Consider the following 23,978-nt stretch of genomic DNA (forward strand, 5'->3'; position numbering starts at 1 on the left):
ATATATATATATATATATATAAGAGATCTAGGAGTCTTAATAGACTATAAACTGGATATAAGCCAAGAGTGTGATGCAGCAGCGAAAAAGGCCAATGTGATCCTAGGCTGCATCAATACAAACATATATGTGTGTGTGTGTGTGTGTTTGTATGTATATGTATATATATATTTATTAGGATGTACATGAGTGACACTATATATATATATATATATATATATATATATATATATATAAAAGAGATCTAGGAGTCTTAATAGACTATAAACTGGACATAAGCCAAGAGTGTGATGCAGCAGCGAAAAAGGCCAATGTGATCCTAGGCTGCATAAATATATATATGTGTGTGTGTGTGTGGGGGGGGGGTATGTATGTATGTGTTTGTGTGTGTATGTGTGTGTGTGTGTGTGTGTGTGTGTGTGTATATATATATATATATTTGTATTGATGCTGCCTAGGATTGGTCTTAATATTAGGATATACATGAGTGAAACTATAAATATGTGTGTGTGTGTGTATGTGTGTGTGTGTGTGTGTGTATATATATATATGTGTGTGTGTGTGTGTGTGTGTGTATGTGTATATATATATATATATATATATATATATATATATGAATATGAAAAGGATTTAGGAGTCTTAGTAGACTACAAGCTGAACATGAGCCAAGAGTGTGATGCAGGGGCGAAAAAGGCCAATATGATTCAAGGTTGCACAGAGTCTCTTTGCCAACAATTACATAATGAGATATGGAGTTGGGACCCAGTTCTAAACACAAGCTCATTGCAATCTATACACACATTTCTGAGTTCTATTACTTAGAGAAGGACTTCGGCGGAAATGTATGCGTGCATACGTCGCTACGAGTTTGCCAAGCATTCTTCGCTGCCTTTACGCCCCACTATCCAAGCACAAAGGCCCTAAAGTTTCCATTGTATAGCGGCCATAGAATAGAGCATTTTTTCGTCTGGGAAATCGCTCCGAGGAAAACACGATAAACGCAGAACAAAGCCACCAAGGATAGGAGCTCATTCGGCTAAGGTTTTGCGACTGTTATGAATCGTAATGTAAATATCTGATAGGCAGGATGTATTTTAATTCGCTGGACCAAATTTGGCACAAATACCCGAGACGCCCAAATTTGAATACTGGTGGGGTTGGGGTTGATTTTGCCATTTGGGAGTTGTAGTTGCTGGGATTTATAGTTCACCTACAATTGTGCCAAAACTCCCACACAGAACCCATATGACCAACAGAAAATGCTTGTTGTATCTAGGAGGAACTGACAGTGATTTAGAGGAGACGTAGTTCACCTAGATCCAGAGAGCACTGCGAATTAATATGTGTTTTCTAATGGTCTTTGGCAGACTCTCTGACACACCCTCGTCCTTGGGGCGCCTTTATTGCCTCCCCACTCAAAGCGGTACCTATTTCTCTACTCGCATTTCTACTGGTCCCTCCAGGGGTTGAGAAATGCTGATGTAAAGGCTGAGCCATTTCACTTAAACAAATGAACTGGGAAAAGTTTGGAGCACAAGCCTTGGCATCGGCATCTCTGGGTTAAACGTTAACTCCTTCCCGACGGGCGGCGTGAACTTTGCCTGACATTCCCCGGCGTTGTGTCATCATCTCGAACCCCTGATCTCCGCAAACAAGGCCCGGCGTCTGTGCCAAAGCGATCATTAAAGCGACATAGCTAGAGCCAACCGGGCGGATTCTAAATTCTCGGTAACTTTCATGGTTGGATCAAAAAAGAAGGATTTGTAGCCTTATCTGACTTAAAATTTGAGCATCCAACTTTCTGCTCGCTCACTTGAGTGAAAACTTCACTTGCAGCAATGGAAGTAAGCAGAGTGCTAGGGGAGAGGAAAAGAGAGGAAACCGGGACATTTTACAAGCAATGCAGAAAGTGGGAATGGAGAGGGCACGACTAGACTTAATGGCAGGGAAAAACCTTTACTATAAATAAAGTATATTATTATTATTATTATTATTATTATTATTATTATTATTACTATTATTATTTTATTGTATGACACAGCAAACAAGATAGATATGCTGGATTTCGTATCACAAAATCACAAGTCAAACACTTCCCAAGTGCCTAGGACTGTGTGATGTATTTTTGGATGATGCGCGCAGATCCCAGTTGGGTGGCCTTTTGCAGTTGTCAGATCGTAATTTTGTCAATGTCTATTGTTTCCTGAGATCTTCTGGCACGGCACCCAGTGTGCCCATCACCACCGGGACCACCTGCACTGGTTTCTGCCAGAGTCTTTGCAGTTCAATCTTGAGGTCCTGATAGCGGCTGAGTTTTTCCTGTTGTTTTTCGTCAATGCGACTGTCACCTGGGATGGCAACATCAATGATCCAAACCTTTTTCTTTTCCACAACTGTGATGTCTGGTGTGTTGTGTTCCAGAACTTTGTCAGTCTGGATTCGGAAGTCCCACAGTATCTTTGCATGCTCATTTTCCAATACTTTTGCAGGTTTGTGATCCCACCAGTTCTTTGCTGCTGGGAGGTGGTACTTGAGGCATAAGTTCCAATGGATCATTTGGGCCACACAGTTGTGCCTCTGTTTGTAGTCTGTCTGTGCGATTTTCTTACAGCAGCTGAGGATATGATCCATGGTTTCGTCGGTTTCCTTGCACAGTCTGCATTTTGGGTCATTATTATTATTATTATTATTATTATTATTATTATTATTATCATCTTCCCCATCTTCTTTCCACCTTTCCATCCTCCTTCACTTCCTTCCCTATGGGAACCTATGAGCATCCCTATTTGGTACATCATGCCCAAGGCTATGTGCTCGGAGGCCTGGGATGCTCCTGATGTGTCCAGCTTTGGAGAGAAAGCCTTGGAGACAGGCAAGCCACCTCCCTAATGATCTTTCGCCTGAGCCGTGGCCCCATTGAGAAGCCAAGGGGCTCCTGTTGGTCCCATGGCAACCCTGGAAGGGGGAGAAGAGAGGCCAAGGCGGGGAGAGATGTGGGGTGGTGGTGGTGGTGGTGGTGGGGGTAGCGGCACTTTAATTTTTCTCTGTCTTTCGGAGGCATCTCCAACGAACAAAGGGTCCCTGGGGAAAAAAAGGACGGCTCATTTTTCCACCGCCCACCGATCCTTTTCTTTCCCATGCCGAAGATGGATGGACCGCTGGCCAACCAAACGGGGAGCGATGACGGATGAAGCCAAACGCATTGATGTGCATAGAGGGACGGCTCGGAGATGGAGAAAATGGCGAGCTTTAGGTGCATTTTCAAATCCAGATTTTTGCTTCCAAATCCAAATTTCCTCTCCAAATTGACCTCGGCTGACTTTTTATTTTGTTAGGTCCGACCACGGGCCTAACCGAAACCGACCCCTTTTTGCTCTGTTTTCCGTTCTGCTTTAATTCTTCCGACCCGCTTCTCATTAGTTTCATTTCAGCGATGAATATTTCAATGGCTTATGCATTATGGAGGCGAAATCGCAGCTCGCTGTCCGACGGAGCCGGCTTTGCCGACAACGACACCGGATGTGTAGTAAAGAGATATAATGCAGAAGGACAGGGACCTAATGGTGGATACGAACTTACATTCTGGTTGTTTTATAGGTTGTGTGAGTTTCCCAGACTCCAGAAGCATTCTCTCCTGACATTTCACCCACATCTATGGCAGGCATCCTCAGAAGTTGTGAGCTCTGTTGGAAACTAGGCAAGTGAGGTTTATACATGTGTAAAACAACCAGACTATATGTGTTGTCGAAGGCTTTCAAGGCCGGAATCACTGGGTTGCTGTGAGTTTTCTGGGCTATGTTCTGGAAGCATTCTCTCCTGACGTTTCGCCCACATCTATGAGGTTGTGAGGTCTGTTGGAAACTAGGCAAGTGAGGTTTATATATGTGCAAAACAACCAGACTATATGTGTTGTCGAAGGCTTTCAAGGCCGGAATCACTGGGTTGCTGTGAGTTTTCTGGGCTATGTTCTGGAAGCATTCTCTCCTGACGTTTCGCCCACATCTATGAGGTTGTGAGGTCTGTTGGAAACTAGACAAGTGAGGTTTATATATGTGCAAAACAACCAGACTATATGTATTGTCGAAGGCTTTCAAAACCATAATCACTGTGTTGCCATGAGTTTTCTGGGCTATGTTCCGGAAGCATTCTCTCCTGACGTTTCGCCCACATCTATGAGGTTGTGAGGTCTGTTGGAAACTAGGCAAGTGAGGTTTATATATGTGCAAAACAACCAGACTATATGTGTTGTCGAAGGCTTTCAAGGCCAGAATCACTGGGTTGCTGTGAGTTTTCTGGGCTATGTTCTGGAAGCATTCTTTCCTGACGTTTCGCCCACATCTATGAGGTTGTGAGGTCTGTTGGAAACTAGGCAAGTGAGGTTTATACATGTGTAAAACAACCAGACTATATGTGTTGTCGAAGGCTTTCAAGGCCAGAATCACTGGGTTGCTGTGAGTTTTCTGGGCTATGTTCTGGAAGCATTCTCTTCTGACGTTTCGCCCACATCTATGAGGTTGTGAGGTCTGTTGGAAACTAGGCAAGTGAGGTTTATATATGTGCAAAACAACCAGACTATATGTGTTGTCGAAGGCTTTCAAGGCCAGAATCACTGGGTTGCTGTGAGTTTTCTGGGCTATGTTCTGGAAGCATTCTCTCCTGACGTTTCGCCCACATCTATGAGGTTGTGAGGTCTGTTGGAAACTAGGCAAGTGAGGTTTATATATGTGCAAAACAACCAGACTATATGTGTTGTCGAAGGCTTTCAAGGCCAGAATCACTGGGTTGCTGTGAGTTTTCTGGGCTATGTTCTGGAAGCATTCTCTCCTGACGTTTCGCCTACATCTATGAGGTTGTGAGGTCTGTTGGAAACTAGGCAAGTGAGGTTTATACATGTGTAAAACGACCAGACTATATGTGTTGTCGAAGGCTTTCAAGGCCAGAATCACTGGGTTGCTGTGAGTTTTCTGGGCTATGTTCTGGAAGCATTCTCTCCTGATGTTTCACCCACGTCTATGGCAAGCATCCTCAGAGGTTGTGAGCTCTGTTGGAAACAAAGCAAGGATCTCCTTGGGTGCATCTACACTATAGAGTGAATGCAGTTTTGATTGTAGGTGAACTATAAATCCCAGCAACTACAACTCCCAAATGACAAAACCAATCCCGTATTGGGTATTTGTGCCAATTTTGGTGAATGAAAATACATCCTGTATATCAGATATTTATATTGTGATTCACATGAAGTCGCAATGAAAATAATGTTATGTTTGGGGGTCAGAACAACATGAGGAACTGTATTAGGGAGGTTGAGAACCACTGTTTTAGGGTTTTCCATCGTTGTAGGAGGGTCTTCTTTGAGTTCCTTGTCCCACATTACCCAATGATGTTCTTTTTTCTTTATATGAGCCTGTGGATTTCATATTATTCTGCTGAGGCGGCAATTTCTGCATCGCGAAGGAGGCGTTCCAGGGCGAATTTCGCAAAGCCGGTCCAAAATCAACATTTCCAAAGAGAAGGGAAAACGGGGCAAAAAAACACAGTATTGGATTGTGGAGATCCTTTCTATGGCTGAAGATCGGCCTAACGTCCACCGAAGGGGACGGAGACATCTACACTGCTAAAACTAATACGTTTTGATATAATAATAATAATAAACTCCTCAAAGCACAGCAGGCAAAAAATCAGTACAAGAAAACCGCACTACAAACTAGAGCTGACAGCCGGCACAACAAAACATTGCATGGAAAGTTCCTTGACAAAATTGAAGGAAAAGCTGATAAGGAGAAGACCTGGCTCTGGCTCACGAATGGGACCCTGAAGAAGGAGACAGAAGGCCTGATCCTTGCAGCCCAGGAGCAAGCCATCAGGACAAAGGCAATTAATAATAATAATAATAATAATAATAATAATAATAATAATAATAATAATAATAGAAGACCTGGCTCTGGCTCACAAATGGGACCCTGAAGAAGGAGACAGAAGGCCTGATCCTTGCAGCCCAGGAGCAAGACATCAGGACAAAGGCCATTCAGGCCAAGATCGAAAAATCAGCTGATGACCCAAAATGCAGACTGTGCAAGGAAACTGACGAAACTAGGGATCATCTCCTCAGCTGCTGTAAGAAAATCGCACAGACAGACTACAAACAGAGGCACAACTACGTGGCCCAAATGATCCATTGGAACTTATGCCTCAAGTCCCACCTCCCAGCAGCAAAGAACTGGTGGGATCACAAACCTGCAAAAGTATTGGGAAATGAGCACGCAAAGATATTGTGGGACTTCCGGATCCAGACTGACAAAGTTCTGGAACACAACACACCAGACATCACAGTTGCGGAAAAGAAAAAGGTTTGGATCATTGATGTCGCCATCCCAGGTGACAGTCGCATGGACGAAAAACAACAGGAAAAACTCAGCCGCTATCAGGACCTCAAGACTGAACTTCAAAGACTCTGGCAGAAACCAGTGCAGGTGGTCCCGGTGGTGATGGGCACACTGGGTGTCGTGCCAAAAGATCTCAGCCAGCATTTGGAAACAATAGACTTTGACAAAATCACGATCTGCCAACTGCAAAAGGCCACCCTACTGGGATCTGCACGCATCATCCGAAAATACATCACACAGTCCTAGACACTTGGGAAGTGTTTGACTTGTGATTTTGTGATACGAAATCCAGCATATCTATCTTGTTTGCTGTGTCATAATAAAATAATAATAATAATGCTTTGATTGAAGTCAAAAATCAGAAACTCCTCAAAACACAGCAGACAAAAAACCAGTACAAGAAAACCGCACTACAAACTAGAGCTGACAGCTGGCACAACAAAACATTGCATGGAAAGTTCCTTGACAAAACTGAAGGAAAAGCTGACAAGGAGACCTGGCTGTGGCTCACAAATGGGACCCTGAAGAAGGAGGTTTGGAGCCATGGCAGTTCGAAGCGGTCCTCCCAAGAGGTGGAGGAAGGCCTTGCAAAACTATAACTCCCAGGATTCCGTCGCTTGGAGCCACGGCAGTCGAAACGGTGCCAAACCGCCTTCGTTCTGGTGAGTTTTGCAGCTCAATGGGGACTTCGGGAAACTAAGTCTCCCAAGTCCCAGCGCTTAGAGATCCTACGTCTCCGACTGTGAAAAGTCAAGCATCCGGAGGCTCTTCCAGGTCATGCAAAGGATACAAAGAATTATATATATGTGTGTGAGAATTGTCCGCTTCTGATGCGACCAGTTAGAGAAGATTCATGGAAATCTTGTCTTGAAACAATAAGGCTAAATGGCTTTAACCTGAAGGCTGGACGAGACGCCATCGCCGTTTGCTTCTAATTTAATTCCATTTATTTTTATGTGGCAGCTTTGATGCGAAGGATATCTGGTTAACGTGGGGAAAGCGCCGCCGGGGGATAAAGAAGCGGTTGTCCATCTCCATTAGACAGGCATGGGTCCATCTACACCGTGGAATGAACGCAGTTTGGCACCTCTTGAACTCAAGGCTATGAGATCCCGGGAATTGTAGTTTGGAGAGGTGCCCATTTTTTCTATCCAAAAGAATCACCCAAACCTTTTCTCAAGCTCTCGTTTTTCTCTCTCCAAGGTGACATTGGCTTCGATGTTCTCGTTCGTGGCTACTCTACTTCCTGCGCAAGCCAATAAAATCAATTTTTAAACACATACACAACAGCGGCGAGGGCGCCATCAAAGGAGGATGCGCTTGCGTTCGGCACATGCTCAGAAATGCTCAAGGTGGGAAGTAGCGGCGAGGCGCCGTTTCCAAAACGATCTTCACGTATGAGAGAGCCAGGCCAAAAAGTGTGTATGTATGTATGTATGTATGTATGTATGTATGTATGTGTATATATATATATATATATATATATATATATATATATATGGCATGTCCGATCGATGAAAAAAATGTTTCAATTCTCGTTTCTAAAGTAGGGGGCGCTGGCGCTTCAATATAGAAAGTATTTCCGATTTTTTCACCCAAAAATTTTGGATATTTCTGAAAATTCGTAATGATTCTAAATGTTTCTAAAATGGCGGACGCGCATGCGCAATCGCTACACACCGGGCTTGTATGGCAATCTTCCATGTGGACGCAGAGGACGTTAGCCCCCACCTTTGCGTCCATCGTGGAAGCTTCTGATTGGTCGGGGAGCGGCAGCCATGTTAGGCTGCTCTAAGCTCCCATTCAAGGTAGGTTGCAGAAACAATTTTTTAAAATATTTTTAAAAATATATTTTTTTAAAAATTGGGGAGGGGAATTAACGAAACATTAAGAGACAATTAGAGAATGGGCCAACAATGGTTCGAATTACATTGCTGGTTGCGCTGTGAGACAATGTCTCGGAATGCGTATCAAAAAGCGAGGACAATACGAAATAATTCCGATATATGATTCAAAACGATTTTTTGGACATGTCTAATATATATATAATAGGATATACATGAGTGAAACAATATATATATATTAGAAAGGGATCTAGGAGTCTTAGTAGACCAAGAGTGTGATGCAGCAGCAAAAGAGGCCAATGTGATGCTAGGCGGCATCAATACAAATATAGGATATACATGAATGAAACTATATATATTAGAAAGGGATCTAGGAGTCTTAGTAGGCCAAGAGTGTGATGCAGCAGCAAAAGAGGCCAATGTGATCCTAGGCGGCATCAATACAAATATAGGATATACATGAATGAAACTATATATATTAGAAAGGGATCTAGGAGTCTTAGTAGGCCAAGAGTGTGATGCAGCAGCAAAAGAGGCCAATGTGATCCTAGGCGGCATCAATACAAATATAGGATATACATGAATGAAACTATATATATTAGAAAGGGATCTAGGAGTCTTAGTAGGCCAAGAGTGTGATGCAGCAGCAAAAGAGGCCAATGTGATCCTAGGCGGCATCAATACAAATATAGGATATACATGAATGAAACTATATATATTAGAAAGGGATCTAGGAGTCTTAGTAGGCCAAGAGTGTGATGAAGCAGCAAAAGAGGCCAATGTGATCCTAGGCGGCATCAATACAAATATAGGATATACATGAATGAAACTATATATATTAGAAAGGTATCTAGGAGTCTTAGTAGACCAAGAGTGTGATGCGGCAGCAAAAGAGGCCAATGTGATCCTAGGTTGCATCAATACAATTAGATATATGATATTGAATATACATGAGTGAAACTATATATCTATATATATCTATATATATATAAAGAAAGGAATCTTGGAGTCTTAGTAGACCACATGCTGAACATGAGCCAAGAGAGTGATGCAGCAGCAAAAGAGGCCAATGCGATCCTAGGTTGCATCAATACAATTAGATATATAATATTGGATATACATGAGCGAAACTATATATATATATATTAGAAAGGGATCTAGGAGTCTTAGTAGACCACAAGCTGAACATGAGCCAAGAGTGTGATGCAGCAGCAAAAGAGGCCAATGTGATCCTAGGCTGCATCAATATATATATATATACACACACACACACACACACACATATACATATACATATACATATATACACATACAGTAGAGTCTCACTTATCCAACGTTCTGGATTATCCAACGCATTTTTGTAGTCAATGTTTTCAAAACATTGTGATATTTTGGTGCTAAATTCGTAAACACAGTAATTACCACATAGCGTATTGAACTACTTTTTCTGTCAAATTTGTTGTATAACATGATGTTTTGATGCTTAATTGGCAAAATCATAACCTAATTTGATGTTTAATAGGCTTTTCCTTAATCCCTTCTTATTATCCAACATATTCACTTATCAAACGTTCTGCCGGCCCGTTTATGTTGGATAAGTGAGACTCTACTGTATATGTAGTTTTTGCGTGGTGTAAAATGCAATTTTCCCTTTGAGGCACATTGCAACTAAATATACTATCTGTTATTGTTGCTTATAAATAAATACCCATATTGTTAATATTGGTGTTTTCACTTCCCTGCGAGAACAACAACAAACCTCATGGCAGACTTTTGCACTGTTTGTAAATATTATTTCCCTCCCCGAGGGTAACTTATTAACAAAATAATAACACAAAAATTGTCACAACAGATTAAGAAGGCTACAAGTCTTGATACAAAAGGCATCTCAGCATTTCAGTGTCAAACAAAACCTTACTTTGCAGAGCTCTTAAAGGCACAGGAGCCCCCTTTCATAATCATTTTAGTTGTCAGTTGCACAAAATTCTATTTGTTGGCAATGATACTGGCAATGCTAATATTTATGTTATTTTTGCATACAATTTTCCCGGGGCACCGAACTACTTTGGGATTTTGGGAGCTGTAGTTTCCACACACCCCTCAATTTGGGAATTATAGGTTTCCCACATTTTTCCATTTGGTATCTATAGTTTCCAAGCACTCTTCTATGTGGGATCTATAGTTTCCAAATACCCTTCCATTTGGGATCTGTAGTTTCCAAATACCCTTCCACTTGGGATTTGTAGTTTCCAAACACTCTTCCATTTGGGATTTATAGTTTCCAAATACCCTTCCATTTGGGATCTGTAGTTTCCAAACACTCTTCCATGTGGGATCTATAGTTTCCATATACCCTTCTATTTGGGATCTATAGTTTCCAAATACCCTTCCATTTGGGATCTGTAGTTTCCAAACACTCTTCCATTTGGGATCTGTAGTTTCCAAATACCCTTCCACTTGGGATTTGTAGTTTCCAAACACTCTTCCATTTGGGATTTATAGTTTTCAAATACCCTTCCATTTGGGATATGTAGTTTCCAAACACTCTTCCATTTGGGATCTATAGTTTCCATATACCCTTCTATTTGGGATCTATAGTTTCCAAACACTCCTCCATATGGGATCTATAGTTCCTTCACTTCACTTCACTTTATTACTTAATTAGTCGCTCTCTACCAGAGTGCTCAGAGCGACTTACAATTTAAAATATCATTCCACAATATAAAAACATTCAACATAAAAACATTCAACCTAAAAACATTCAACAGTGACTCTTTGGCAAATTAGATCTGATTTACTTAAATGCATAACCAAACAGCCAAAGAAGCAAAGGTGTGGGAATAAATAATCTATACTACCCAGGTGTGGGAATAAATAAACTACACTTCCCAGGTGTGGGAATAAATAAACTACACTATCCAGGCTGTGGGAATAAATAAACTACACTATCCAGGCTGTGGGAATAAATAAACTACACTTCTCAGGTGTGGGAATAAATAAATAAACTACATTTCCCAGGTGTGGGAATAAACTACATTTCCCAGGTATAGGAATAAACTACACTACCCAGGCTGTGGGAATAAATAAATAAACTACACTTCCCAGGTGTGGGAATAAATAAATAACCTACATTTCCCAGGTGTGGGAATAAACTACATTTCCCAGGTATAGGAATAAACTACACTTCCCAGGTGTGGGAATAAATAAATAAACTACACTTCCCAGGTGTGGGAATAAATAAATAAACTACACTTCCCAGGCTGTGAGAAGAAATAAACTACACTTCCCAGGTGTGGGAATAAATAAATAAACTACACTTCCCAGGCTGTGAGAAGAAATAAACTACACTTCCCAGGTGTGGGAATAAACTACATTTCCCAGGTATAGGAATAAACTACACTTCCCAGGTGTGGGAATAAATAAATAAACTACACTTCCCAGGCTGTGGGAATAAATAAACTACACTTCCCAGGCTGTGGGAATAAATAAACTACACTTCCCAGGCTGTGGGAATAAATAAACTACACTTTCCAGGCTGTGGGAATAAATAAACTACACTTTCCAGGCTGTGGGAATAAATAAACTACACTTCCCAGGCTGTGGGAATAAATAAACTACACTTCCCAGGCTGTGGGAATAAATAAACTACACTTCCCAGGCTGTGGGAATAAATAAACTACACTTTCCAGGCTGTGGGAATAAATAAACTACACTTCCCAGGCTGTGGGAATAAATAAACTACACTTCCCAGGCTGTGGGAATAAATAAACTACACTTTCCAGGCTGTGGGAATAAATAAACTACACTTCCCAGGCTGTGGGAATAAATAAACTACACTTTCCAGGCTGTGGGAATAAATAAACTACACTTCCCAGGCTGTGGGAATAAATAAACTACACTTCCCAGGCTGTGGGAATAAATAAACTACACTTTCCAGGCTGTGGGAATAAATAAACTACACTTCCCAGGCTGTGGGAATAAATAAACTACACTTCCCAGGCTGTGGGAATAAATAAACTACACTTCCCAGGCTGTGGGAATAAATAAACTACACTTTCCAGGCTGTGGGAATAAATAAACTACACTTCCCAGGCTGTGGGAATAAATAAACTACACTTTCCAGGCTGTGGGAATAAATAAATAAACTACACTTCCCAGGTGTGGGAATAAATAAATAAACTACACTTCCCAGGTGTTGGAATAAACTACACTTTCCAGGTGTGGGAATAAATAAATAAACTACACTTCCCAGGTGTTGGAATAAACTACACTTCCCAGGTGTGGGAAGAAATAAACTACACTTCCCAGGTGTGGGAATAAATAAATAAACTACACTTCCCAGGTGTTGGAATAAACTACACTTTCCAGGTGTGGGAATAAATAAATAAACTACACTTCCCAGGTGTTGGAATAAACTACATTTCCCAGGTATAGGAACAAACTACACTACCCAGGCTGTGGGAATAAATAAATAAACTACATTTCCCAGGTATAGGAATAAACTACATTTCCCAGGTATAGGAACAAACTACACTACCCAGGCTGTGGGAATAAATAAACTACACTTCCCAGGTGTGGGAATAAATAAATAAACGACATTTCCCAGGTGTGGGAATAAACTACATTTCTCAGGTATAGGAATAAACTACACTACCCAGGCTGTGGGAATAAATAAATAAACTACACTTCCCAGATGTGGGAATAAATAAATAAACTACACTTCCCAGATGTGGGAATAAATAAATAAACTACACTTCCCAGGTGTGGGAATAAACTACATTTCCCAGGTATAGGAATAAACTACATTTCCCAGGTATAGGAACAAACTACACTACCCAGGCTGTGGGAATAAATAAACTACACTTCCCAGGCTGTGGGAATAAATAAATAAACTACACTTCCCAGGTGTTGGAATTAACTACACTTCACAGGCTGTGGGAATAAATAAACTACACTTCCCAGGCTGTGGGATGGAATAAACTACACTTCCCAGGATCCCCTTTCGCTGCCTGGGGGATGCCGGGAGTGGTAGTTCCTTCCTCCATTTGGGAGCCGGAGTCTCTCCACGCTCCTTCCAACAAACCCTGGTGCCCAAAGCTTCTCATTTCCTTCCTCACAGAGGCAGTCGGGAGAGGCGCCCGTTTCCCAGTCTCCTCCTCTTTTTATTTTTTTATTTTTCTGGGGGATTTTGGGACTGGTAGTCCCGGCGACAAGACGAAGAGATGCCCAAGGGATTAACTAGCTGAGTCCTTTCCTTTTGGAGAGGCTTTTTTTTTAAACCCTCCCCAAACTCTTTCTTTCCTTTTGCGCCTTTGCGTCCAAGCCTTGCCGTCCCTCGCGTTTCCCCCTTTTTTCCCCCCCCTCCCTCCTTCCTACCCACTTTCTTCTCGGAGACACGCAAGCCACGCGCTCGTGCCCGCGCCCACCCACGAGTGCGCGAGCCCAAGTACTTTTTTTCCCCCCCCTGGTTCTTTTTTTTCTTCTTCTTCCCTTTTCCTTTGAGTTCTCCAAGGCGAGTTTTTGGAGAGGCGCTTTTTTTTTTTTTTGCGTCTTTTTACGCACGGCTTTGGTCGCCTTCCTTTTCCTCCTTTTTTCCCCCCCTTTCCTAGGACTTTTTTTTTTTTAAAAAAAATATTACTCTTATATTTTGGAGAAGCTCGGACCGAGAGGAGAACTAAGAGGGGCGGGGAAGGGGGGGGGGGAGAGAGAGAGAGAGAGAAAAATTGGCGAGACCCTCCCCCTTTCCAAAGAAAACCAAACGCTTTGATTTATTTTTTTCTCCAATCCTTTTGATTCCAAACCCACTTTTATTTTATTTTCATTTTTTCTTTCTTTTTTCTTTTCTTCACCCCTTCCTGCTTCATTTCGTCGGATCTTCAAGCTCTCCACAGCCCGAAAGACATACAACAACCCTCTCCAAAAATAAAATAAAATCCTTCGGGCCATGAGTTAAAGAAAAGCAAAGCGGCGCAAAACAGAAAAGAAGAAGAAGAAGAAAAAGGAGATGGACACCAAACATTTCCTCCCTTTGGGTGAGTTTTTGGAGGACGATTCCTCCCTAATTTTTTGGGGGGATTGATAAAGAAAAGAAGGGGGGGAAAGAGAGAGAGAAGAAGAGCAGGAAAGGGGGGGAATTAGAGGAGGAAGAGAAGCACCAAAACAACAACGTCAAGGCGAGAAAAGCGATGCGTAAAAAGCTCGTGCGTAAAAGCGCACGCGTTTTTTTTGGGTGCTTGGAAATCAGCCTCCTTGGAAAGTAAGGCTTTTTGGGAACCCCGAAAAAATTGTCCAAGGAGACAAAAGGGGGTCCCAGGATAGTGACTGTATAGGGCAGGGGTCCCCAAACTAAGGCCCGGGGGCCGGATGCGGCCCTCCGAGGTCATTGACCTGGCCCTCACCCTCAGTTTTATAATATAATATATTATATATACATATAATATTGATAATAATATTATAATGTAATACAATATAACACTAATAATAATACCATATCATAATAATATTAATTATATATTCTATATTACATATAATATTACTAATAATATTACAGTATAGTGGTATAGTTCAATATACAGTAGAGTCTCACTTATCCAACACTCGTTTATCCAACGTTCTGGATTATCCAACACATTTTTGTAGTCAATGTTTTCAATACATCATGATATTTTGAACTACTTTTTCTGTCAAATTTGTTGTATGACATGATGTTTTGGTGCTTAATTTGTAAAATCATAACCTCATTTGATGTTTAATAGGCTTTTTCTTAATCTCTCCTTATTATCCAACATATTCACTTATCCAACGTTCTGCCGGCCCGTTTACGTTGGATAAGCGAGACTCTACTGCAGGGGTCCCCAAACTAAGGCCCGGGGGCCAGATGCGGCCCTCCGAGGTCATTTACCTGGCCCCCGCCCTCAGTTTTATAATATAATATATTGTATATACATATAATATTGATAATAATATTATAATGTAATACAATATAACACTAATAATAATAATACCATATCATAATAATATTAATTATATATTCTATATTACATATAATATTACTACTAATATTACAGTATAGTGGTATAGTTCAATATAGTAATATATAATGCTAATATTGTGCAATGCTAATAATATAATATATTGTATGTACAGTAGAGTCTCACTTATCCAACATAAACGGGCCGGCAGAATGTTGGATAAGCGAATATGTTGGATAATAAGGAGGCATTAAGGAAAAGCCTATTAAACATCAAATTAGGTTATGATTTTACAAGTTAAGCACCAAAACATCATGTTAGACAACAAATTTGGCAGAAAAAGTAGTTCAATACGCAGTAATGCTATGTAGTAATTACTGTATTTATGAATTTAGCACCAAAATATCACAATATATTGAAAACATTGACTACAAAAATGTGTTGGATAATCCAGAACGTTGGATAAGCGAGTGTTGGATAAGTGAGACTCTACTGTACGTATAATTTGTAAGCCACTTGAGTCCCCTTTGGGGTGAGAAGGGTGTGATACAAATGTAGTAAATAAATGCAGTAAATAATAAATAAATAAATAAATAAATAAATAAATAAATACATTTTAGACTTGGGCTCAGCCAAAGTCTGAAATGACTTGAAGGCACACAACAACAACAACAACAACAACAACCCTAATTAATTTGACTATCTCATTGGCCAGAAGCAGGACCACACTTCCCATTGAAATCCTGATAAATTTATGTTGGTTAAAATTGTTTTTATTTTTAAATATTGTATTGTTCTTTCATTGTTGTTGTTGTTTTTGCACTACAAATAAGACAAATGCAGTGTGCATCAGAATTTGTTTGCATTTTTTTCAAATGATAATCCGGCCCCTCAACAGTCTGAAGGATTGTGGACCGGCCCTCGGCTTAAAAAGTTTGGGGACCCCTGGTATAGGGAATATATCGGTGTGTCTTTGTATATTGGGGGAGTGTCTCTTCTTTCTCTCCATGCCCAGTGCAGTTTCTTTCTCCACTCGGCTTGTGGTGGCAATGGAGCCAGGCAGGCCTTGGGAAGGAAGGGGGAAAAGGTGCCTTTGGGGGTGTGTTGTTGTGGTTCTCGGCCGGTTGTGGTTGTCTTTCGGGTTTGCACGGCTTTGGGGGAGTCCAGAAAGTGTTTTGGGGCAGCTCGAAGTTACTCAAAACACAGATGTCTATAATCTACAGTGAAACGTAAAAAGGAAAGTATGGTATATAATATGCAAGTACTATGTTGGTAATGTAATATCTATATATATAAAAGAGTGATGGCATCACGGCAGCGGACAAAACAACAAAAGTAAACACCCCACAACCCCTCATCCATGCCTCTAGGTTGATACAACAAAAAGAAAAGAAAAATAAAGTCCTAATTAGAGGGAGAGGAATAATTGTTTTTATCCAATTGCTGCCAGTTAGAAGGCTAAGCTCCGCTCACTTGGTCTCCTAGCAACCCACTCAGCCCAGGGGACCCTTTACCTTAACTACCACCAATTCCTCAATACTTTATTTCCCATACCACCATACTTCACCACAGCAACGCGTGGCCGGGCACAGCTAGTTATCTTCTATATAAACAACTTTTAGTGGCACTTGTTATTCAAGCTGCAAAAGAAGGGGATTATGGTTATGTCAAATAGAAATAGGAATAGTTTTTCCATAATACCTTTGTAAGTGTTACCAAGTGTATTCCTTCATGTTAAGAACTAGACTAATGTAGTGAATAAGAATACAAGTACAGTAGAGTCTCACTTATCCAACATAAACGGGCCGGCAGAATGTTGGATAAGTGAGACTCTACTGTAGTATATGTGTTGTCATCACAAACTGAATCTTATCAGGAATTCCTTGTTACTACGGTAGAGTCTCATTTATCCAACACTCGCCTATCCAACGTTCTGGATTATCCAACGCATTTTTGTAGTCAATGTTTTCAATGTATTGTGATATTTTGGTGCTAAATTCGTAAATACAATAATTACAACATAACATTACTGTGTATTGAACTACTTTTCCATAAAATCATAGAATCATAGAATAGTAGAGTTGGAAGAGACCTCATGGGCCATCCAGTCCAACCCCCCGCTAAGAAGTAGGAAATCGCATTCAAAGCACCCCCGACAGATGGCCATCCAGCCTCTGCTTAAAAGCTTCCAAAGAAGGAGCCTCCACCACAGTCCGGGGCAGAGAGTTCCACTGCTGAACAGCCTTTCTCACAGTGAGGAAGTTCTTCCTGATGTTCAGGTGGAATCTCCTTTCCTGTAGTTTGAAGCCCTTGTTCCCTTGCGTCCTAGTCTGCAGGGCAGCAGAAAACAATCTTGCTCCCTCCTGCCTATGACTTCCCTTCACGTATTTGTACATGGCTCTCATGTCTCCTCTCAGCCTTCTCTTCTGCAGGCTAAACATGCCCAGCTCTTTAAGCCGCTCCTCATAGGGCTTGTTCTCCAGACCCTTAATCATTTTAGTCGCCCTCCTCTGGACGCTTTCCAGCTTGTCAACATCTCCCTTCAACTGTGGTGCCCAAAATTGGACCCAGTGTGATTCCAGGTGTGGTCTGACCAAGGCAGAATAGAATAAGGGGGAGCAGGACTTCCCTGGATCTAGACGCTATTCCCCTATTGATGCAGGACAGAATCCCATTGGCTTTTTTAGCAGCCGCATCACATTGTTGGCTCATGTTTAACTTGTTCCCCACGAGGACTCCAAGGTCTTTTTCGCACACACTGCTGTCAAGCCAGGCATCGTCCCCCATTCTGTCTCTTTGATTTCCATTTTTTCTGCCGAAATGAAGTATCTTGCATTTGTCCCTGTTGAACTTCATTTTGTTAGTTTCGGCCCATCTCTCTAGTCTGTCGAGATCGTTTTGAATTCTGCTCCTGTCTTCTGGAGTGTTAGCTATCCCTCCCAGTTTGGTGTCGTCTGCAAACTTGATGATCGTGCCTTCTGACCCTTCGTCTAAGTTGTTAATAAAGATCCTGAACAGAACCGGGCCCAGGACGGAGCCCTGCTGATGGCACTCCACTCGTGACTTCTTTGCAAGATGAAGACGACGCATTGGTGAGAATCAGCCTTTGGGTTCGTTCGCTTAGCCAATTACAGATCCACCGAACCGTAGTTTTGTCTAGCCCACATTTGACTAGTTTCCTTGCCAGAAGGTCGTGGGGGACTTTGTCGAAGGCCTTACTGAAATCTAGATATGCTACATCCACGGCATTCCCTGTATCGACCCAACTCGTAACTCTATCGAAAAAAGAGATCAGATGAGTCTGGCATGACTTGTTTTTGGTAAATCCGTGATGACTATTAGCAATGACCGCATTTGTTTCTAAGTGTTTGCAGACCACTTCCTTAATGATCTTTAAGGAAGATCTTTTTCTGTCAAATTTGTTGTATAACATGATGTTTTGGTGCTTAATTTGTAAAATCATAACCTAATTTGATGTTTAATAGCTTAATCCCTCCTTATTATCCAAGATAGTCGTTTATCTAAGGTTCTGCTGGATAAGTTTAGCTTGGATAAGTGAGACTCTACTGTAATAATAAATATAAATAATAATAATAAAATTCAGCATATATGTTTGTTGTGTTATACTCTGTCTTTATGTCAATAATAATAATAATAGCAGCAGCAGCAGCAGCAATTTCTCCCTCCTTCTACTTCCTTTATTCTTCCCTCTTCTCTTCTTTTCTTCCCTCCCTTTTTCTTTCTCTCTCCTTCCTTCTTTTTCTGACTTCCTTTCCTCCAATCTTTGGAAGTTGGCATTGGGCAGAGAGTCTCGGAAGGAGGGGAGGAGACTTTTGGAAGCTTTTTGCAGGAAATCATGGAAAGGAGCAGGCCGGGAAGTGTTGCGAAAGGCCAGGCCACCACCGCTTTCCCTTCTCGAAGTAACAAAGTTTTTGTAAAAATGTGCAAAACATGCCTTTCCATGGAGATACTTTGCCAAGTTTCGGGCCATTTTAGGAATCCGCCCCAATATGTACAAGCTGCTGAACCTGTGGAACAAAAGGTTGCAGGTTCGAATCCGGGGAGCGGAGAGAGCACCGCTGTTAGCCCCAGCTTCTGACAACTTAGCAGTTTGAAAACATGCTAATGTGAGTAGATGAATAGGTACTGCTCCGGCGGGAAGATAACAGCACTCCATGCAGTCATGCCAGTGGCCACATGACCTTGGAGGTGTCTACGGACAACGCCGGCTCTTCGGCTTAGAAATGGAGATGAGCCCCAACCCCCAGAATGTGAGTAGATCAATAGGTACCACTCCGGCAGGAAGGTAACGGCGCTCCATGCAGTCATGCCAATGTCCACATGACCATGGAGGTGTCTACGGACAACGCCGGCTCTTCGGCTTAGAAATGGAGATGAGCCCCAACCCCCAGAATGTGAGTAGATCAATAGGTACCACTCCGGCAGGAAGGTAACGGCGCTCCATGCAGTCATGCCAATGTCCACATGACCATGGAGGTGTCTACGGACAACGCCGGCTCTTCTGCTTAGAAATGGAGATGAGCACCAACCCCCAGAGTGTGAGTAGATCAATAGGTACCACTCTGGCAGGAAGGTAACGGCGCTCCATGCAGTCATGCCAATGTCCACATGACCATGGAGGTGTCTACGGACAACGCCGGCTCTTCTGCTTAGAAATGGAGATGAGCACCAACCCCCAGAGTGTGAGTAGATCAATAGGTACCACTCTGGCAGGAAGGTAACGGCGCTCCATGCAGTCATGCCAATGTCCACATGACCATGGAGGTGTCTACGGACAACGCCGGCTCTTCTGCTTAGAAATGGAGATGAGCACCAACCCCCAGAGTGTGAGTAGATCAATAGGTACTGCTCCGGTGGGAAGGTAACGGCGCTCCATGCAGTCATGCCAGTGGCCACATGGCCTTGGAGGTGTCTACGGACAACGCCGGCTCTTCGGTTTAGAAATGGAGATGAGCCCCAACCCCCAGAATGTGAGTAGATCAATAGGTACCACTCCGGCAGGAAGGTAACGGCGCTCCATGCAGTCATGCCAATGTCCACATGACCATGGAGGTGTCTACGGACAACGCCGGCTCTTCTGCTTAGAAATGGAGATAAGCACCAACCCCCAGAGTGTGAGTAGATCAATAGGTACTGCTCCGGTGGGAAGGTAACGGCGCTCCATGCAGTCATGCCAGTGGCCACATGGCCTTGGAGGTGTCTACGGACAATGCCGGCTCTTCTGCTTAGAAATGGAGATGAGCACCAACCCCCAGAGTGTGAGTAGATCAATAGGTACCACTCTGGCAGGAAGGTAACGGCGCTCCATGCAGTCATGCCAATGTCCACATGACCATGGAGGTGTCTACGGACAACGCCGGCTCTTCTGCTTAGAAATGGAGATGAGCACCAACCCCCAGAGTCGGACACAACTGGACTTAACGTCAGGGGAAAACCTTTATCTTTAATGTTTTTGGAGTTAAATACTTTTGTGGAGAGTCGCTTCTCTTTGGGGAGATTTTTGGCTGTTTCTTCTTTCCCTGCTCTTTACTTTGACATGAACTCTTTCTGCATCAAGTTGTCAAAGGCTTTCATGGCCAGGTTCACAGGGTTGTTGTGTGTTTTCCGGGCTGTCTGGCCATGTTCCAGAAGCATTCTCTTTGGACGTTTCGCTCACATCTATGGCAGGCATCTTCACAACCTCAACCTCTGAGGATGCCTGCCATAGATGTGGGCGAAACGTCAGGAGAGAATACTTCTGGAACATGGCCAGGCAGCCCGGAAAACACACAACAACTCTCTTTCTGCATCTTTGAAAAGCCTCAGTCTTTGGTTGAAGAGACCAGGAGGGTGGGATATGCAGTCCGGGTCGACTCGCCTAGATGCCATCCAGCTCTGCTTTTGCATATTTGCAAATAAAATAAAATAAAATAAAAATCCCTTCCCTTCCTTTTGAACGTCTTCACCTTTCTGCCTCTCCTCCGTTCTTGTTCCTTCTTGGTATTTCGGAATCGTGTTTCGGCTTGTCGGTTGCGCTTGCCGTTTTCGGATCGGCTTCTAAGAAAGATGCCCGGCGGGCCTTTCACAATGGCAGTCGTTGGCTTTCTGTGCGCTGATGCAGGAAAAAATGGGCTCTGGTTTGGATTATAACTCCCATCATCCCCTAGACCTGTGCTTCTCAAGCTTCCTAATCCCACAGCCCTTCTAACTCTCATTTTGCTACTGTTATGAATAATAATGTAAATATTTGATACGCTTTCTGTGCGCGGATGCAAGAAAAAATGGGCTCTGGTTTGGATTATAACTCCCATCATCCCCTAGACCTGTGCTTCTCAAGCTTCCTAATCCCACAGCCCTTCTAACTCTCATTTTGCTACTGTTATGAATAATAATGTAAATATTTGATACGCTTTCTGCGCTCTGATGCAGGAAAAAATGGGCTCTGGTTTGGATTATAACTCCCATCATCCCCTAGACCTGTGCTTCTCAAGCTTCCTAATCCCACAGCCCTTCTAACTCTCATTTTGCTACTGTTACGAATAATAATGTAAATATTTGATACGCTTTCTGTGCGCGGATGCAGGAAAAAATGGGCTCTGGTTTGGATTATAACTCCCATCATCCCCTAGACCTGTGCTTCTCAAGCTTCCTAATCCCACAGCCCTTCTAACTCTCATTTTGCTACTGTTACGAATAATAATGTAAATATTTGATACGCTTTCTGTGCGCGGATGCAGGAAAAAATGGGCTCTGGTTTGGATTATAACTCCCATCATCCCCTAGACCTGTGCTTCTCAAGCTTCCTAATCCCACAGCCCTTCTAACTCTCATTTTGCTACTGTTACGAATAATAATGTAAATATTTGATACGCTTTCTGTGCGCGGATGCAGGAAAAAATGGGCTCTGGTTTGGATTATAACTCCCATCATCCCCTAGACCTGTGCTTCTCAAGCTTCCTAATCCCACAGCCCTTCTAACTCTCATTTTGCTACTGTTATGAATAATAATGTAAATATTTGATACGCTTTCTGTGCGCGGATGCAGGAAAAAATGGGCTCTGGTTTGGATTATAACTCCCATCATCCCCTAGACCTGTGCTTCTCAAGCTTCCTAATCCCACAGCCCTTCTAACTCTCATTTTGCTACTGTTACGAATAATAATGTAAATATTTGATACGCTTTCTGCGCTCTGATGCAGGAAAAAATGGGCTCTGGTTTGGATTATAACTCCCATCATCCCCTAGACCTGTGCTTCTCAAACTTCCTAATCCCACAGCCCTTCTAATTCTCATTTTGCTACTGTTACGAATAATAATGTAAATATTTGATACGCTTTCTGCGCTCTGATGCAGGAAAAAATGGGCTCTGGTTTGGATTATAACTCCCATCATCCCCTAGATTGTGCTTCTCAAGCTTCCTAATCCCACAGCCCTTCTAACTCTCATTTTGCTACTGTTATGAATAATAATGTAAATATTTGATACGCTTTCTGTGCGCGGATGCAAGAAAAAATGGGCTCTGGTTTGGATTATAACTCCCATCATCCCCTAGACCTGTGCTTCTCAAGCTTCCTAATCCCACAGCCCTTCTAACTCTCATTTTGCTACTGTTATGAATAATAATGTAAATATTTGATACGCTTTCTGTGCGCGGATGCAAGAAAAAATGGGCTCTGGTTTGGATTATAACTCCCATCATCCCCTAGACCTGTGCTTCTCAAGCTTCCTAATCCCACAGCCCTTCTAACTCTCATTTTGCTACTGTTACGAATAATAATGTAAATATTTGATACGCTTTCTGTGCGCGGATGCAGGAAAAAATGGGCTCTGGTTTGGATTATAACTCCCATCATCCCCTAGACCTGTGCTTCTCAAGCTTCCTAATCCCACAGCCCTTCTAACTCTCATTTTGCTACTGTTATGAATAATAATGTAAATATTTGATACGCTTTCTGTGCGCGGATGCAAGAAAAAATGGGCTCTGGTTTGGATTATAACTCCCATCATCCCCTAGACCTGTGCTTCTCAAGCTTCCTAATCCCACAGCCCTTCTAACTCTCATTTTGCTACTGTTATGAATAATAATGTAAATATTTGATACGCTTTCTGCGCTCTGATGCAGGAAAAAATGGGCTCTGGTTTGGATTATAACTCCCATCATCCCCTAGACCTGTGCTTCTCAAACTTCCTAATCCCACAGCCCTTCTAATTCTCATTTTGCTACTGTTACGAATAATAATGTAAATATTTGATACGCTTTCTGCGCTCTGATGCAGGAAAAAATGGGCTCTGGTTTGGATTATAACTCCCATCATCCCCTAGATTGTGCTTCTCAAGCTTCCTAATACAACCCCTTATGTTGTGCTGATCCCCAACCATAATATTATTTTCGTTGCTACTTCATCACTATCATTTTGCTACTGTTATGAATCGTAATATAAATACAGTAGAGTCTCACTTATCCAAGCTAAACGGCCCGGCAGAAGCTTGGATAAGCGAATATCTTGGATAACAAGGAGGGATTAAGGAAAAACCTATTAAACATCAGGTTATGATTTTACAAATTAAGCACCAAAACTTTATGTTTGATAACAAATTTGACAGAAAAGGTAGTTCAATACACAGTAATGTTATGTTGTAATTATTGTATTTATGAATTTAGCACCAAAATATCACGATGTATTGAAAACATTGAGTACAAAAATGGCTTGGATAATCCAGAACGTTGGATAAGCAAGTCTTGGATAAGTGAGACTCTACTGTATCTGATATGCAGGATG

At 42.1% G+C, this 23,978-nt stretch overlaps 1 protein-coding gene across 3 annotated transcripts in view; it reads left to right on the forward strand.

Annotated features, from left to right (window-relative positions):
* Nucleotides 1-13,361: 13,361 nt before the first annotated feature.
* The window catches only part of rxra (retinoid X receptor alpha), a 149,973-nt gene continuing 139,356 nt past the window's right edge, over nt 13,362-23,978 (forward strand). The window contains exon 1 of one of the 3 annotated variants that reach the window (XM_062960655.1): nt 13,362-14,259. In XM_062960655.1, coding sequence (XP_062816725.1) covers nt 14,232-14,259 — 28 coding nt within the window. In that variant the 5' untranslated portion in view covers nt 13,362-14,231. Of the gene's footprint in view, nt 14,260-17,739; nt 18,291-23,978 lie in introns of those variants that run through there. The other 2 variants (XM_062960656.1, XM_062960657.1) reach the window with 2 other exon arrangements.

The sequence above is a fragment of the Anolis carolinensis genome, unplaced genomic scaffold, assembly GCF_035594765.1.
Source record: "Anolis carolinensis isolate JA03-04 unplaced genomic scaffold, rAnoCar3.1.pri scaffold_7, whole genome shotgun sequence".
Lineage (NCBI taxonomy): Eukaryota > Metazoa > Chordata > Lepidosauria > Squamata > Dactyloidae > Anolis > Anolis carolinensis.